General features: G+C 37.7%; 1 protein-coding gene and 1 non-coding gene across 2 annotated transcripts; one reads left to right on the forward strand and one right to left on the reverse strand.

The window, feature by feature from the left end:
- Positions 1-14,147: 14,147 nt before the first annotated feature.
- LOC112742345 (protein FAR1-RELATED SEQUENCE 5-like) lies at positions 14,148-17,448 on the reverse strand. Its single transcript, XM_025791583.1, has 5 exons — positions 17,341-17,448; positions 16,614-16,697; positions 15,797-16,542; positions 15,310-15,710; positions 14,148-15,076 (listed from the first exon to the last, which is right to left on the reverse strand). Exons 1-5 carry the CDS (start codon positions 17,446-17,448, stop codon positions 14,148-14,150), a joined length of 2,268 nt encoding a protein of 755 aa, XP_025647368.1.
- A 1,128-nt stretch (positions 17,449-18,576) lies between these two features.
- LOC112746378 (small nucleolar RNA snoR8a) lies at positions 18,577-18,670 on the forward strand. The gene has a single exon (XR_003174267.1). It is a non-coding gene; the product is annotated as a small nucleolar RNA snoR8a (small nucleolar RNA).
- Positions 18,671-18,903: the final 233 nt, after the last annotated feature.

Here is an 18,903-nt window from a genome sequence, read left to right on the forward strand (position 1 = left end):
CAAGGCTTGGAAAGTGTTGAAGGATGGGTTTGCTTGGTGTATTGGAGATTTGAACCAGAATTTTTGGTTTTCTAGCTGGAGGAGAGAAGGACGGTTATCTAATGAGATGGATTATGTCCACATTTCTGATTCGAATCTCCGGATACAGGATATTTGGTCGGTTGGTAGGTGGCATTTGGATACTCTTTATTCTCCTTTATCTCAAAATCTGAAAGATAATATTCTCTCTTACAATCCAGATGAACAAGCAGGTCCGGAAGTGGGTTGGTATTGGAGTGGGTCTGCTGCCAAAATCTATGACTCACGCAATGGTTACTTGTGGTTGTATAAGCAGCTGTTTGGTTGGGAGGAGAGGGAGAATTGGCTTTGGCTTTGGCGTCAGTTTGTTCCGGAAAAGCATAAGTTTTTGGCTTGGTTGTGTCTTAAGGAGGCTCTTCCTACTGCAAGTTTTCGCTTTAGAAGAGGGATGTCGTCATCGGATAGGTGTCCAAGATGTCTTTCTAGCCAGGAATCGGTTATACATTGTATTCGGGATTGTCCAAAAGCTCAGTTTGTCTGGCAAAGGTTGGATATTCCTTGTCATCCTTTGGATTTGAAGAACTGGTTCTTGTATCATAGCAGAGAGCACCCGTTCAAGTTCTTTTCGGGACTTTGGTGGATATGGCGAGCAAGGAATAACGACATCTTTAATCCCCATGAAACTTGGCCTCCGGAAAAAGTCATTTGTCTGTCATTAAATTCAGAAAAGGAGCTTAGAAATATTTTTGAATTACAACGTATGTCCCTTCCCTCTACTCTAAATGGTTTTTGGAATCCCCCATCCATTGGTACTTTTAAGATTAATTGTGATGCTAGTTATTTTGGTTCGGGTGATAGTGTTGGTTTTGCTTGTGTTATTAGAGATTGTAATGGGAGCTGGCAAATGGGGTGTTTGGGAATGATTGAGAGTAATAGTATTCTTCAAGGAGAATTGTTTGCTATTTGGAGAGGATATCTCTTAGCTTGGGATGTGGGTCAACGAGATGTTATTTGTGAGACGGATTGTGTGGAAGCATTTAATCTTGTTACTCAAGATGGTTTTGGGTTTATTGATCCACTGGTGCTCAAAATAAGAGATATCATGCATTGGAATTGGCGTGTTGACTTTCGTTTGATTATGAGAGATGCAAACACGGTGGCAGATACTATGGCAAAGATGGCGATGAAGTTACAACTTTCGCATGTGGAGCTTCTTTCACCTTGGGAGGAGTTTAAGAGTAGTCTTAAACGGGACTGTCCCTCTATTTAAGCAGTTCCTTATTTTGTTTCTTTTGTTTTTCTTTGTTTAATTTATTTCAGTCACCAAAAAAAAAGAAAATGACGTGACACTAACAATTTCCTCTTTCCTCTGTCTCTCTCTTTATCTTTTCTTTCCCTCTCATCAATTTTCAATTGCCTATTCCATTTTTCGACATCCTTACCATCACATTCTTCTTCGTTCTTCTTTCGACCAGTGATTCACTCTCTCTCTCTTTTATCGTAATACTCAACTCTCTTTCCCCCTTACTTCAGCCGTGTGCAATGGTACCTCTCTCTCTCTAGATTTGGCGGTGTTAGCAATGGTGATCTTGTTCACTAATGATATCTTCTTCTTTCTCTAGCAACGTCGGCATCGCCTTCCTCTTCTACTGGCACTAGCATGCTCTCTCTCTCTTTCTTCTACTTTTTTTATTTAAAAAATATATGTTGAATTCTCTCTCTCCTTTTTGTCTTCTTCTTTATTTTCACTTTTTTTCTATTTTTTTTGTTATTGAATTGTGTGAACATTGTTGTCATTGAATTGTGTGAATGGTGAATTATAGAATATATATATATATATATATATATAGAGAGAGAGAGAGAGAGAGAGAGAGAGAGAGAGATGTTGAAGATGAGTGGAGAAAAGAGAGTTGAAGGTGATTTGATGATGAAGTTAGTAATAGTGAGGGAGAGGAGGACATAGAGATAGAAGGTGGTAATTTAGTATTATGTCATATACTCCGTTAGCCTCTTTAGTATTTCTGGTTATTTTTATTTAATTTTAAAATCTTTTAAGAATTATTTTATGGTTAATATATTTTTCAAAATCTTTATTATTAGCGTCTAAATCTTTCAAGTATTAATTTAATAGCTAACTCAATTGATTTTTATGTTTAATATATATATATATATATATTAAAATACATTTTATAGGGTAAAAAACCTAAATAAATCAATGCCAACTTAAATTTACGCAAATCACCCAAACAAAAAAAAGTTATGTGCATGTCTCTAATGGACATTTCTATGTAAATCGAAATAGCTATACTCGATTTAGCATCGTTAGTAGTAAATCGAAGCAGACATATTCGATTTAGTAAGGAGACATGCAAATCGAATCACCCTTATTCGATTTATGCATGCATGGTTAGGATTCCTAGTAAATCGAATAAGTTCAATTCGATTTATCATGCATGTAATGTAATGAATAAATCGACACAAGGCAAGTCGATTTACTATGTATTCAGCAAGATATATAAATAAATGTAAGTTAATTCGATTTACTAAGGTACAAATGTATATAAATAGCTGTTGAATATGAATTCCTCATCATAGTGACATGCAATGGCTAATGATGAGAGTGTTTTAGTTTTGGAGCACTATAGAGGATCGATTAAGAAAAAAATGTGTTCCGAAATTAAATTTACTAATAAAGATTCACTTAGTGCTTTCCTAAAACCCGGGAACTGCCAAAAGATCCATGACTGGAGGAGCTACAGTGGTCCTACCAACTTAACCACGTGCTTGTTGGCCACACGACATAGGCACCTGTATAACCACAACAGAGCGGCAAATCCCCAGCTATATCTGCCCATGTCCTCTAACCTCGCTACATACGGCAGCCACCTGATATGCATGCGGGTACCAGACTTGTCACCAAAAATCTGCGTCTATAATAGCATCATGATGTACGCTCTCACGTACCTCCTCATTATCTCCTCATCTGTGCCCTCGGAAAGGTCACTCAATGTCTCCTGCATCCAAGTGCACTTCACAGTGAATTTGTCGACACAGTCCGGTAGCGGCAACACACCTAACAACTCCTCGAACCAAGCCCATGCCGGACGGCTGTCGTCAATGTACCGCTCAAAATCCGTTAGACATCCGCTGACATACTATCCGTCGATCGGGAGCCCTAGTTGGTAGGCTACATCCTATAGCGTAATCGTGCACTCACCGAATGGTAGATAAAATGTATGAGTCTTCGGGCGCCATCTCTCCACAAATGCACTGACTAATGGCTCATCCAACCTAAACTAGTAGTCGTTGAGCCTCGCGAGATGGGTCAGGCTAGCCATCTGCAGGTACGGCATGATCCTATCATCTAATGGCATACCATGCTGCCTCTAGGGGTGGCAAACGGGACTAAACCCGTCGGGTCGGCCTACGTAACTCGCCAAAAAAGGCCGGTTGGGCTGGAAAATTGGGACCGCCAAATAGCAAAAGCCCGCCTAACCCACATCGCTTAAACCGCAGGCTTTGGCGGGCTTTGGCGGGGCAGGGCGGGCTTTCCCCCTGGGCTTAGTATTTTTTTGGGAAGGGGTATTTTTACTTTTTTTTTTTGCCAAAATCCAACTTTCCCCAACCTAACTTATAAGAGAATGAAGATGAAAATTGAGTATTTTGGATTATGTTTATTTTGTTTTAGAGACAATATTTATAATTATGTTTTGGATTACGTTTATTTTGCTTTGGGAACAATATTTATAATTATGTTTTGGATGAAAACTTGGTTTATAATTATGTTTATTAGATATTTATAATTACAAAGACTTTAATGTTTGTGAATATAAAAATTATAATTTGTTTTATACTTTTAAAAATTTTAATAGTTAAAAGTAAAAAATAGAAGAGATTTTTTTATGCCTTTATATATATTATTTAATAGTTAAAAGTAAAAAAAAAAAACAAAGAGGATATTTGGCGGGATTACCCCGCCGACCCGCCAACCCGCCGTTAGGCGGGGCGGGGCGGGCTTCCCCGCTTGCCACCCCTAACTGCCTCCTCATGCTTGTGATACAGCGGTAGGGCTGCATGACATTGAAAAAATTCTCTTAGAATCATAACACTTTACAAAACAACAATCACCTAAAATTGATAATTTTAATCGAAAAATACTTTAACCAGAATTTTATTAAACTCTAACAGAACATAGTTAACTTACTATTTATGGCATAAAGCTAAACCCTTTATTATATACCTCTAATCTAATTGTAGTGCATCGTTAATCTAACAATTGATAATTCAATTTTTTAAATAAATTAAATCATTCTAGACTCTTCGCTAATCTTCTGCTGCCTACATAATCCAAAACTTGGCATTCAAATGAACTTAAATTCAGTTAAAATAAATTAAACTACACAAAATTTTGAACCTCGTTAAACTTATAACAATAAAAAATTACGAACTCTAACCAAACCTATTAAATTTATTCGTCAACATACTTAATTTCCCCTTATCCAATATGTTTTTGTGATTTAAATACTCTAATCCACTACTATCCTTATATCAATACTCTAACCACTATTCAAGATTTAAAGATTCAAATAATTATAATATTCAAGTTCTAAACAGTTTAATATCACTAAGCAGCTTCTAATACACTACTACCCCTAAATCAATACTCTAACTGCTACTTGAAGTTTAGACATTCTAATAATCAAGTTCTAAGCGATTTAATATCACTAACAATTATTTATTTCTTACAGAAAATAAAAACTTTAAATTTATTTATTAACCTCTTCATGCACGCTACCAGCGATATGTGCGACTCCATCCAACCAGTAGATTTCGATTCGCGTCGTCTTCCATTTCGATAGCCTGTATACTTTCTCTGGATTTTCGGATTTGGTGGGGTATGGTTTGGTGAAATGTACTTCGAATGAAGTGAATTCGAATTATATATATAGCGGGTATGCATGTAATTCGAATGAGGCTATTTTGATTTATAGTGAAATACCAAGTTATATAAATCGAATCAAGGCTTTTCGAATTACTATGGGCACAAACCTTGGGCTAATTTGAACTACCATAATTCAATTTACTATAGATGACATGAAACCGTGTGCATTGCTTAGTAAATCTATTAGTTCTGATTCGATTTTGTGGGAGCATAGCTAAATCAACATGACTCAATTCGCACTACAAAAAAAAGGCTATATTGTAGGAGTTTGTTAACGAAAGTTTTAAAAAAATTCTACAAATTTAATTTTAAAAACAAAAACTTATCTTATTTTTTTAAGAGTTTTATTAACAACAGTTTTTATTTCAAATAGTAGAATTTTTAAAATTCCCTCAAATTAAAAACATTTCCCCAAACAATTTGGCAAGGGCAAAAACCATTCTTCTTGCGAAACTCATTTCCTCTGCTCACACCCTTTTCTGCTCCTACTATTTTCTGCTCCTAATCTTGTCATATTCTAACTGCTTCTTCATTCTTCATTATTCGCATTTCTTTATTGATTGCTACTGCTGTCTGAGGTTGTCCCGCGCCACTATAACTCACGTTTGTGTTCCTGCTGTTGTTCATGTTCCGATTAATGCAGCTGTTTACGTTTATGTTGCTCCTGCTGTTCGGGTTCCATTGCTGATGCCGTTCGAGCTCATAGTTGCAGGTGTTCTTCTATGCAAAAGTATGTATGTGATAGCATATAGAGATGAAAACTTTTAGGATTTATAAACTAATTATCCTTTTTTTATTATTTTTTTGTGTCACAATATTATGAATTGTTCTCTCTAAATTTAAGTTTAATTTTGTGTTTCTGTAATTTGTAATTCAATTTCTATGGATTACTTATATTCCAATTTTTTGTGTCTACTATTTGCATATAATGTGCACATGTTATGAAAGAAAAAAAGAAGAAGACACTTATATTTATTTAACAATGCTAGGGAACCAACTCTATATAAGCCAAGAATCAGCCAAGTGCAGTTGGGCTTGGAATCGGAAGCCCAATTGGCTTCAGCATCCAGAAAATTAACCTAGGGTAAACCAAATTAACCCTCCCCAAAAACCCTACCTATCCTTTCACTGTTTTACCAGAAGTTTGAAAAACATCTTCACACGCGCCACGCAACCGGAAACATCGCAGAACCCTCTCTTCCCACTCTTCTCCCCGCGGCCGCGACGCCGCGCTGAAGCCTCAACCCGCCTCGCGCCTCCACGCCTCCGGGAACTCTGCTGCTGCATGCGGGTTTCATCGGTGCATCTGAAGCCTACTGTTGCAGCCGCGCCTTCCGCCGGTGTTCCTCAAGTGCTCCATCGCAGAATCTTCCTTTCGTCTCACCAATTGTCAGGTATGGTAGATGTTTCCTCTGATTTCTTATGCATTTTTGAAAACAGAAATTGGACGGGATTTTGGTGTAGTGGTTCCGATAAATTTTATTTGAAGAGATGTTTCTTCTCATGTTGTAATGCTCAGGTAATATAATTTTGGTGCACCACTAGTCCCTGTCAACAATATCAGCTGCATGTTTTCCTGTTATACGGAATTTTGATCACATGTAATTATTTTTTTTTGTTTTGATCCCTAATTGAGTTTGGGTCTGTTCTGATTAGATGAAACCCAATCGAAAAAAGTTTGATTTTCTGATTAAGGATTATTAGGAGGATTTAGACGAAATCTGTTGCAGTTTGTAAGTTACCATGAAAATAAAATTAGAACTTTGATGATAATCCAAAGAAGCTGATGAGGACCATGTGAATAGTGCCTTTTCATTTTTGAAATTGTTACTGTTTGACCCTTGTTGGGTGTATGTTGTTCGTTACCCAGTGGAAAAGTTATTTAAATACCATGTCTTTCTTTATACATTTTTTATTGCTGAAGGGTGTTTCTTCGTTGGAGCTTTGTGCTATGGGTTTATTTGAACTATATATGTTTCCTCAGACCCCATATATTAAAAGGTATCATTATAGTTAAACATTATGCATAGAGAAACAAATTTGTGTATGTTTTCATGCTCCTACACTAAATAGTGTTCTGTGTTTCTCTTCCTATATTCCCCATTTAATGCATGATATATACACAAATAAAATTATACTTCTTATATATTGTATATATGTCTATCTTTTTAAAAATAAGATGGATCCCATTCAGATGTAATTTTTTTAAAAATGATAAATATTATGAAGCAAGAAAAGTAGCGTTCTTCAGATGATATAATATGGGCCTAAAGAAAAATAGAGGTAATAGTTAATTAAAAAGATAATATAACAAGAAGGAAATGGTTTTTTTGAGAGCACAGCTATGCCAAAAAAGCATATAACTAGCGAGAAAATTTGATTTTTTGGCTAAAATTTCTTGGTGGTTTTACAACATCTCTTGGTGTTTATTAGTTACCTAGAACGTAGAATTTGAAATGGTTGATTATTGTTCTGTAATCTATGCTTAGCTTCACGAACTATGCTTGTAGTCAATGTGATTTACTTTTGCTATGCTGTTGGATGTTGCTGAATTGCTATAACTAGCGAATGGATGATTCTGTAGTTAGAATTACTACCTCTAATGTTGGTTTAATATGGTGTTAATTGATGTGGGTTTCATGAAGCATCATCAACCATGTTTAATTGATAACTCTTTTGATGTTGCCTATGATGTTTGTTGACAGTATCCGTTAAAGGATTAGGGGCTGTTTCTTGTGAGACCGTAGCAGGATTGATTTGCAGAAAAGCCAACCAACATGGGAAAAAAGGTAAAATGATGTTTACCATTTGCAGATTACAATTCCATATTATCTCAGGTGTGAATTACAGTTTGTTTAACAATTCACAGAAATTGTTAGAGTCCCGATGCTCGCCCAGCTACATACATGACATGATGAGAATGCTATCTAAAAACAACTCCGTTGAGAAGCTTGCGGAGATTGAGGAGATCGGATTCGGATTCTTGAGGCTTGTTCCGAATTGGTCTGTAAAGCAAGCCATCATGGTTCACCTGGCTGAGTCGTATCAGGTAAAGTAGAGAACTTTTATACTCGACATTGGCAACATCCGCCTCAATGCCGAGTTAATCGGGAAGGTCTTCGGCCTTCCGTCTTGAGGTAAGTTCCGATATCTTAATTACCTAGTCTTGCATAGGCATGCTGGCATAAATATCTTTGGGATTAGGAAATATTACCATACAATAACACATGAACATGTTGTAGGGGATCTATTTCCAGCTCTCGATGACAGTAATCTATGCCACGTGGCCATTCAAAAAAGATTCCACAGACGGACAACAACCAAACTTCGGGATTTAGTTTACAGTTGTCCAATGGCCACGGAATCAGATAGGATGGAGTTTAGGAGATACTTCCTACTGGTGGTGATGAAAATGTTCTTGTGCCCCACCACTCAACAGGTTATTTCTCCATGGCATATCTACCTCGTGTTAGATGTTTCTGATCCGCGGAGATTCAACTGGCCGTTGGAAACTTTGAAGTGGTTTAACAAGGCAGTCAAGAAGTATAAGCTGAAAGGGAACAAAACGTGTGAAGGCTGCATGTTCGTCGTGCTAGTATGACGCAATGACCATTACTAAATTCAGTATGCCATTTTTTTATGAACAAAATAAATTGTATAAGAGTAATTTCCTTTACATTAGTTTGGAGAGTTCAGGCTCTAGTACTGTTATTTGTATGAGATTTACTGATATGTTGCTGATTTACTTGAATCTTTGTTCACTAATTGTAGATGGTTCGGTGTATCATTTCATCTGAATGTTTCCTGTCATTAGTTTTGTGTCGCTTGCTATATTCCAATTGACTGCCAGCCTTATAGAATCTTGAACCATATCTGATGCTAACTGTTCAACTTAATAGTAGATTCAACTTGGTTTTCCTTCATGTATAATATGACTTGTGCCCGTCCTCTGTGTAGATCCTCTATTTTCAGCATTTGCAATATGGTCTGCTCGACAACTGTCTTGAGCGTGAGCCATAGCTCGATGCGTGGACCTCGGAGAGGCTAGAAAAGAAGGCCCAATATATTCTAGCCGAGGTACTCATTTTTCTCGTAATCGGTTAATTAATGAAATTATGAAAGTCAAAGCTACCTGTCAGATGACTCAAGATGTTTTTTATGTTTTCCTTTTTTTGTTGTCTCTAAGTATGGTCTTTGTTTGTCAAATGTGCTTTGTAGATGTCGCTGAAGCCGTGTGTTTGAGATTTTTTTTTGTTTTTATCTTGCTATTTCTGGTTTCTCTTTTGGTGGTGCCTTGGGGTTTGATTAAGATCATTGATTCTCTTCGTTTCTTAAATCAGGGGCGTCTTCTGACTAGACAGGGTGAAGTTGAAGACACAAAGGGCCGGTCACCGCAAGCTGCAAGGAGGAAAACGGGAAAAAAAGCACCACAGAACTGTGGGCGAAAGAATTCGGTGCCGCCAAGGGTAAACATGATGCTTTAGCATGTTAACAAATTTACTTCGCTATTGTTCATTTGTTTCATGATATTACTTCAAACAGGGGAGCTCAGTTGGTAGAGAGAGTAAGCAGGTATCAAAGGAAAGACGACCAAGTGGACGCACAACAGCTACTCCTCCAACTAGAGGAAGTTCACGGCGCGCCGAAGGATCAAAAACTAGCCCGAGAGTGAGTATATGTTTATTGTTGCCTAGGGTTTAAACCAACGACTAGCTTTGCATAAGTTTATTAGGTTCGTTTCAAAGTACTTAGATGTTTCTTTAACCAACATAATCGTTATGCTTAAAACAGCCTAGCAGGAGAGCTGCGCAAAAGAAGGGAGGGGCTAAAAAGGACCGATCACGTAGGTCCAGCCCAAAACAATCAAAGGAAAAGGACCTCCCAATTAGCACAGATGATGATGAGGAGAATGAGCCTCTTGCCAAGAGGATGTGCCGACTGTATAACCAGGGAGTTGACCAAGAAAAACCAAGTGCCGAACCAGCAGAAGGAAACCTCAATCAGGATAAGGGTACCCATGAAACACCTGTCTCTGTAGTTCCCGATGCAGGAACACTCTCCGTTGCGCAAGTGAAATATGAAGAATGAGAGTTCGACGGGCAAGTCTCCTAATAAAAAAACATTTCATTTTGTGGTTTATTTTGCTTGTTATTGAATAAGGGATTGTATCTGTATACAACTGCCATTTCTCTATCATTGGTTGAGTTTCTTGCAGTAATCCCAATTTTTTATCGAACCGAGACCCCGAGAGTGAACGAATATGGCAATACTTTGAGCAAATGCAGAACACAAAGCCACTGCAGACCGTGATGCCAGTCACTCCGTATTGTATAACTCCTAGCCCACCAAGTAAGAAAATCTCACCGGGCAATACTCGGACGGAACAGAACTATACCGAATGTACTCCTATAAAGGTGCATCCACTTCTAAAAGGGCGAAAGCTGGACGAGGATGATGAGGAGCGAGTGGGAAGATGGGCGGCCAATGGATCGTTGGAGCAAAGTCAGGTTGTGGCGTCCTACGAAGGAAGGCAGCATCTATCATTGGTCCGAGAGGACATCTGCTCACTGCTGCCCCAGCACTGGGTCACCAGCAACGTAAGTATAACACACTAACACATTGTTAGAATGAATATGTTTCTTAATATATATTGTGCCTTAAACAGGTGACCCTAACGCAATTCAAATATTCTTATGCAGATCATTTAGTGGATGTGTTCAACCTTTAATGACTCAGAATCGTTGCGATTTAAGGCTGACTTTTACTGTATTCTGCCAGGAATTTTGATATGCACGAATTTGCAGGTTCTTATCGATAATGATGTGAGATCTGAATCTAAATAGTGCTGTTTTTAACAGGAAACTGTGTTTCAAAAGAGGAACTTGGATTCCTTCAGGGAGGTTCCCACCGTTAGTTATGTGGGGCTGGTCCTAACTTCGGTGATGATACTAGATTTTTTGATAAGATAGCAACTTCCATGTGAAAATGGGTAAGTTAATGCGCTAGTTGAAGAAAACTGTATGGTTTTTGTATGTGCTAATGCTTGAATGTTGGTGTTTTGGTTTAAGTGCTTATAACCCCGGTTTATTAGTTGGATGTTCCTTGTGATAGGCAATAGGATGTTCCCGTTAATTGTCAATTGGATGGTTCTGAATATGGTTTTTAGTTTTCATGTCTCAGGCATTTGAATTTGCGTGTTCTTAATTGAGATGTCATAGGATTTCATTTCATTGGATGTACCGCAACACGTTAAATGTTTCTGAAATTTCGCGCCTATATCTATTTGGTGACTAACTTGATCATGTAAATGCTTTGATATTTCTGTTTCCATCATAATGGTTAATCCCAGTCTGTATCGATCGTCATTGGTGGTTGTATGCCTTTGAGATTGCTCAGAAAAGGCTGTGGGTGCTGGATAGTATGAATACAGGAGAGCATAACAATGAAAGATTAAAAATACATGCTTATGCGGTAGGTATACGACAACCAATTAGTTCACCATTAGAGTTAGTAATTTTAACTGTATGATTGCTAACGTGTTGCTGATTTTTAGGGGAGAATCATTGAAGACATGGCAAAAGTCAGTATGCCCGCATATGAGCACACCGAGAACGGCCTACTTTGTTTCTATCCTAGCGTCCCACAACAGCAGAACGGGTCAGTTAAAAATACACCTAACAATAGTCTTAATAGCACTTCACTTGATAATGATATCATGGTTGGAAATAATATTCTGTGTTTGTACATATAGCTGTGATTGTGGTGTATTCGTCATCAAATTCATGTAGTTTTGGAGTTTAGATAAACCCTTGCAACATTGGGACAAGGTGAATTTAAATATGTTATAACAATTAAGTTGAACCCCTTTCTAGTCAATTTCTTTCTTGTTTTTAATATTACCTTCCAACACGTAATTGCCGTGCAGGACGTTGTACAGGAGTTTCAGAAGGAGATCATACTAGACATAGTGTTGGGTCCTCATAATTCAGAAATTGGCAAGGCGCTGGAGGCACTGGACAGCAATCATGTGCGCCGAAACCAGCCAAGAAAAAAGATTAAGGCTGTGAGATCACCTTTCATAGCACCGAGCACGAAGAGCATGCTGCAGCATGCGAGGTTACCCACTAGAAAGCCAGCCAAGGGGTGGAGACAGTGGAAGAAGATAGATGCCTAGGTTAGAGAAAATCAATATACATGCCTTAGTCTATCTATGGCCTCTTTGTGATAGAGTTATAGGCGTTCATATCGCCTTTTGCCGACTTAGATTCGTTTCTTGTGGCTCTAATAAATCCTGTTGCAGCTGCAGGTTTATGATTTCATGTTGCGGATTTTGTCAAGTTGATGGTGACAATCAAGACAAAACCTCTGCATGGATGGTGCTCATACTAGGCAGTAGGATATTTTTTTCCTTTGTAAATTGGATGGTTCTGAATTTATTTTTTGATCTATCATATTTTTAGCATTTGAAAATGTATATACTTCATTAAGAAGTGAGTGGTTCATGTTTTGTTAAATACTCCTCAGCAGGTTTCATATGTTAGGTATTTCAGGATTCTCAAGCAATGAGTTTTCAATTTGTGGATATCACTAGTTCTTTAAGAAATGCATTGCATAGTTATACTGTTTGGTCAACTCTGATCGGTGTATATAACCCTTTTGTTCATGCCTATGCTTAAGTGGCATTTCTTTCCATTCACTAGCGTGGTGTTGACTAAACAGAGGCGTTATTTATTTTTTATCACTATTTTCTATTGCTGCAATTGTGACGTTGATGGAAGTTTAAGCCTTGCATGGCCTTCGGTCGTAAACAGTCTACACGGCCGGTTCGTTTAACGGTGGCTCCGGTAACTTTAACCTTAATTTTAATTAGATGTTGCTACTTGTAGGCACTAGGATATTTCTTTTCCTTGGAAATTGGATGGTTTTGAATCTATTTTCTCATCTATCATATCTTAGGCATTTGAACTTGTGTGTACTTCATTGAGAAGTGTATGGATCGTGCCTTGTTAGATACTCCTCAACAGGTTTCATATGTTAGGTATTTCAGGATCCTCAAGCAATTAGTGTTCAATGTGTGGATGTCACTAGTTCATTAAGAAATGCATTGCATATTTGTACTATTTCATCAACTCTGATCGGTGTATATAACCCTTTTGTTCAGCCTATGCTTAAGTGGCAGTTCTTTCCATTCACTAGCTTGGTGTTGACTAAACGGAGGCGTTATTTATTTTTTATCACTGTTTTGTATTATTGAAATTGTGACGTTTATGGAAGTTTAAGCCTTGCATGGCCTTCGGTCATAAACAGTCTACACGGCCGGTTCGTTTAACGGTGGCTCCGGTCACTTTAACCTTGATTTTAATTGGATGTTGCTAATGGTAGGCACTAGGATGTTTCTTTTCCTTGTAAATTGGATGGTTCTGAATTTGTTTTCTCATCTATCATATCTTAGGTATTTGAACTTGTGTGTACTTCATTGAGAAGTGTGTGGATCGTGTCTTGTTAGATACTCCTCAGCAGGTTTCATATGTTAGGTATTTCAGGATCCTCAAGTATTTAGTGTTCAATGTGTGGATGTTGCTACTGGTAGGCACACATATGTTTCTTTTCCTTGTAAATTGGATGGTTTTGTATATGGTTTCTATGTTTCATGTGTTACGTATTAACGAATGCGTGCATTTCATTGAGATATGAATGGCCTTTATTTTTTTAAAAATAATCTTCAGCAGTTTTCGGGCCGGATTTAATACATTTTTTTTCGAACAAATAAGTGACAAAACAGTCGTAAATTTGATTCTTTTAATGAATACTTCATAACAGGATAAATGAAAGTGACAAAATAGAAAAAGGAAGAGTTTATTCAGTTATGTCTAAAGAACTAAGAAATCTAGCTAAGAATGCCAAATTACTCATGCCAATAAACCTAACTATATATGCCTAAAGGAGTTCAACAGGTCCATGAACCCGCCACCATCTGATGAATTCCATGTAGTAGAATTCTCAAATCTGTTTTTTACAGAACCATCACGATCATTATCTATGTAAAGGTCAACAACATCCTACAAGATCCACAACACAAAGAGAACAACATATATGAATCAGGAACACCGTTCCATATGAAAAATTTAACATATAAGTCACTTCTAACACATACCGGTTGTGATTTCCTCTTCCTTCTTTCCATTGACTACTTAATTAACTTGTCCAACTCTGCTCCAAGTCTTTTACCCTTCGGCTGTCCTTTGGTTTTAACCCTTGAAGGTCCCTGTATGTCATGTAAAATAACACCGCCTGTGCTCTGTGTGGGCATCGTATTCTGAGTCCCATCAAGAGTAGTGGAACGCATGCTGGCACGGTAATCAGTCAGCCTGGACTTTGCATCTGAAAGGGCAGCTCGCAAGATGGCTGCTTCCTCATCACAAGCAACAAAATCCTGAGCAACGTTATAGAACTCCGAACACAGATGCTTGAACAAATTGTGGGTTTCATTACTTCGAGCCACGTCATGGCTACTCTTAATGTAAGTGTGCTTGCGGATGACATTCTTACTCCATCGAGGAAGAACATAGCAACTCGGGACTGTGTCAACTCTATAGTATGAGCACACCGCAAGGATGTGGCAACACAATATACCAACGGATTCAAACTTGTTGCACTCGCACCGACTCTTTCGACTCAGAGGGTCAAACTCTACTATGAAAGTATGGTAGACAGGCTTCCCCCAAAATACCTTCTGCTCGTCCACTTTAATAGAAATTGTATCTCCCTTTTGTTCAGTTGATCGAACCACACAATCGGTTTTTTTTCTTACCTCCAGCTGAAGGGTCCTGAACATATTACTGGTGTATTCCTGCTGAAATTGTCGCTCAATGCATGTGCTCCCTATACATGGGATGACTCCTTTTGAGTCCACAACATCATCTTCAAGCTCCTTTTGCTCCTTGTTTCCAAGCACGTTATCGTATTCATGGACGAACTGAACCAACCCACTCTTGCAATGCAGGTATCCACCATAGAATGCGTGCATACTTTCACTCCGCTGTGTACTCCTCATGCCGGCCCAAAATTCACTCTTGAAGAATATTGGCACCCACTTACGTCGATTCGCATAAAGATCTACCCAAAGAATAAAAATAGCGTAAGAGTGTCGCTTATACCCAACATGATGACATCTTACAAAGCACCGATAAAACAAATGAAAAAAACATCCGGACACACTATGGAAAAAAACATCAGTTACATTTCTTAAAAAAAACACAAGAACGGAAACAACCGGCATAAATAAAATTAAGTGAAAAAATAGGCAACACCGAAATCAACAGACGGGATTTAATTTAACGATCACAGACTTGCTAACCATCTGTTCTGGCCTAACTCAAACTCTTTGATGAAACCAGCCCAATGTACTTCAAATGATTCACTCGAAGGAGAGTTATACACAATGTGATTCATCATTGCACTCAATTCTCCGTACCTAGCGTAGCCACCGAGCTTGAATTGTGTTTTCTTCATTATGTGCCAAATGCACCATCTGTGGATAGTATCAGGTAGGACCTTCCTTATAGCACCAGTCATCGCCTTGCACTGGTCAATGATGATACCCTTTGGCACAATTCCAACACATCTCACCCACTGCGTGAACACCAACTCGAAACTAAGGATCTCCTCGCTGACAAGTAAAGCACAGCCAAGAAGAGTAGACTTCCCATGGTGGTTTACACTGACAAAGGATGCAAACGGTAGACCATGCCTGAGAATACAGCAAAAGCAAATGTAAGGTAACATGACAAATTTAACAAATAACTGCTTCTACAATTCACCAATAATTATACAGACCTGTTTCTTCTGTAAATGGTGTCGAACGACACCACATCTCTGTAATATTCATACGAAGCCCTGCACCTTGCATCTACCCAGAGTGCGCTCCTAAATTTATTAGCATCGTCAACATCTATGGCATAAAAGAAGTTGGGATTGATCTCCTTCATTCGAACGAAATAATTCATCATCCCATTGAAGTCCGCATTGTCATCGGAGCATCGAAGATTGCTTGCAATATAATTTCTGACATCCTTTTCTGAGAAACTCAAATTCGAAGACCCACCAACTTCGTTTGCCAGTGCTAGATACGTCTTGTTGGGTCTTATGCCAGCCTCGTCGTTATCCGTAATGACGCACTTGGCATGCATGGTCAACTCCCGGTACTCATGATAGTGGATAACTTTCTCAGCCGAACAGGGGTGAGAATGCTTCAATTCTACTATAGACACAACCCAGCATTCCTTCTCCCTGTCCAGCATGACATACATCCTTGCTTTGCATCTCGTGGCTGTTATTCTGTTTGACCTAGTTGCTGCCTTAACCCGAGATTCTCGATAACCCTCTCGAGTGCAGTGAAGAGATTGATTAATTGGTATCTTTGCGTCCTTCCGTGTCTTGTCGAAGTTCGTGTTCCTAACTTTAGTTACAAACCCCAATTTCTTTGCATAATTTGTATAAAACTCCTGTGCCAAAGGCAGCGAATCAAAACTCATTCCTATGACTGGTATTTCCTCTTCACGGAGTCCACTATGATCCGACAACTGTAAAGCCAATTCAAAGAACCAAATACAAATTAAAGATAGTATTAATGTGGTTACTATAACGTGCTAACACACAATAAGGAATACTTCAAACCTCGTGTCTTAATTCCCAACTCATCATTTCTTGTCGCCATGACGTCGGTGATTTCGTCGACCTTCAATTAAAGACAATTGGGACAAAACTTTAATCAACTTATGACCATTACTATATAATGAAGCAATCCAATAAAACATATCAACAAATAGATGGAAAACCATATAGGAGTCAAGTAGACTTTATTACTATCTCAATTAACCACATCATTGCTCCAGATTTTTTCCAAAAACTAATCAATGTAAGAAACATCTAATTACCATGAATATTTAGCCTTCACAACACATATTTTAATAAAAATTCTATTAGGAATCAATGAATCATTAACAACATGTAATTGATTGCATGAATTGTGACATAGACGGACAACATATTGACATTGAAATGGATTTTGGTCTATTCCCCCAAGTTGAGCAATATAAACTACCCATAATTCTATATCCACTATTTATGTCTATCTCTATCGAAATTTCTTGTATCAATGACATTAGCTAAGTATAGCCTTCTCCACAACACAATATATTCAATTACAATAATACCTTATTAACATGTCCACTAGCAACGTTAGTGTACCACATTTTTCCAAAAAAATAAATTTAAAAAACATCTAAATACCATGGACAAGAAACATTCACAGCTCACGTTCTCATAAAACCTCATGTAATTAAAGACTAACCTATACAAGGTACAACATAGTGACATACCTTGGAACCCTCTTGATTAACAACTTCATCGTCAGTCAATTCATCATTGCCTTCATTAGCATTGATCACTGTGCTATTCGGTTCGCCTTCCCGATTTGAATGATCCATGGATACTGTTTTTACCGGAATCTTTGTGCCGCCACCGCCAGTTCTTTTTGTAGAGGAAAAGCGGCACGCAACGTGGAGAATTGGACGACGGAACGACGGATCAAATGATGTTCTTCAGCGTGACAGGTTGCAAGGCACCCGGGGACGTGTTGCACCAACGGCGGCTTCTTCGTGAATGAACTAGCTACCCGCACGGTTGAGGAGTGACGACGGCAACACAGTTTGAGTTATTGGGTGACGGTGGAGGAGGTAGGCGGCTATGCTTTTTTGGGGGAGAGAAAAGGATGACGGCGCTAGTTAGAAGGAGGGTAGTGAGACTGCATGCTCAGCGCATCTGTTCCGTGATTTTCTCCTATCAGTAGCGTATCTCACATTCATGTTTTGAATGTGGTTAACAATAATTTAAAAAATATTTTAAATTATAAATTAATAAAACTAATTCCTATTAATTAAGTTGTTTCATTGTTGACTGATTAGGAGTTGGTTCCATATACTTTTTCATATTTATTTGATATGATTAGAAATTTTATCGCTACATTCTTTCTGATTCCTCTTCCATCAGTTCTAATTATATAATCACTTTGTTACATTTGTTTTGTTGTTTGCGTGCACTTGCTACCCTCAACCACAAGAAAGGGCTCACCCCTCTCAAAGTCCTTGCGACTAGGCCATTGGCCTTCCGAAATGGAATCAAATTTTCATGGTGGAAGTTAATCCTCTACCACTGTATGTTATATGGTTGTATATTTGAAAGCAAAATATTCAATTTAATTTGCTCTAGATATTTGAAGCACTATGAAAGCTACTTTCATTATTACATGCTATGCTTTATTAATGTTCTATTTCTTCAATTTTTTGGTGCAGTATGAAATATTAAATGATTATTTATAGAATCGCAAATATTTGAATGTTCACATTCAGCTCTTAATAAATACACTCTATTAATAATCTTATTTTTTTCATAACATTTTTTATTTTTCATTTTTGTTTACCGTATATATTTATTTATTCACTCTTTCTCAAATGAAGTTCAAATTAAATAACATTTATTTTCTTGAAATGATTGATTTTATCTACTAATTTTTTTTGTTACTGAGAGAAGAAGACACTTACATTTATTTAAGGGGCTTTGTTGCGATGATTATGAAAATAATTCCTCGTTCTGAATGCTGTTGTCATGGCATGAGAGACACGTTTACACCCATAGAATAAGTAGACTACAAAATTTTGATATCGAAGCAAAATAAATGATATACTTTAACATGGTAATTTTGTGTGTTTTTTAAAATTGTGGGAGTACAAAAATCAGACCTTTGGATTTGTGTTTAAAAAAATGAAAAAAATTCAGAGTACACAAATCGGACCTTTCGATTTGTGTAAAAAATTGAAAAAACTCAGAGTACATAAATCGGACCATGCGAGTTGTTCGATTTTAAAATTTTGCTTAAAAAATCG

The sequence above is a fragment of the Arachis hypogaea genome, chromosome 14, assembly GCF_003086295.3.
Source record: "Arachis hypogaea cultivar Tifrunner chromosome 14, arahy.Tifrunner.gnm2.J5K5, whole genome shotgun sequence".
NCBI lineage: Eukaryota > Viridiplantae > Streptophyta > Magnoliopsida > Fabales > Fabaceae > Arachis > Arachis hypogaea.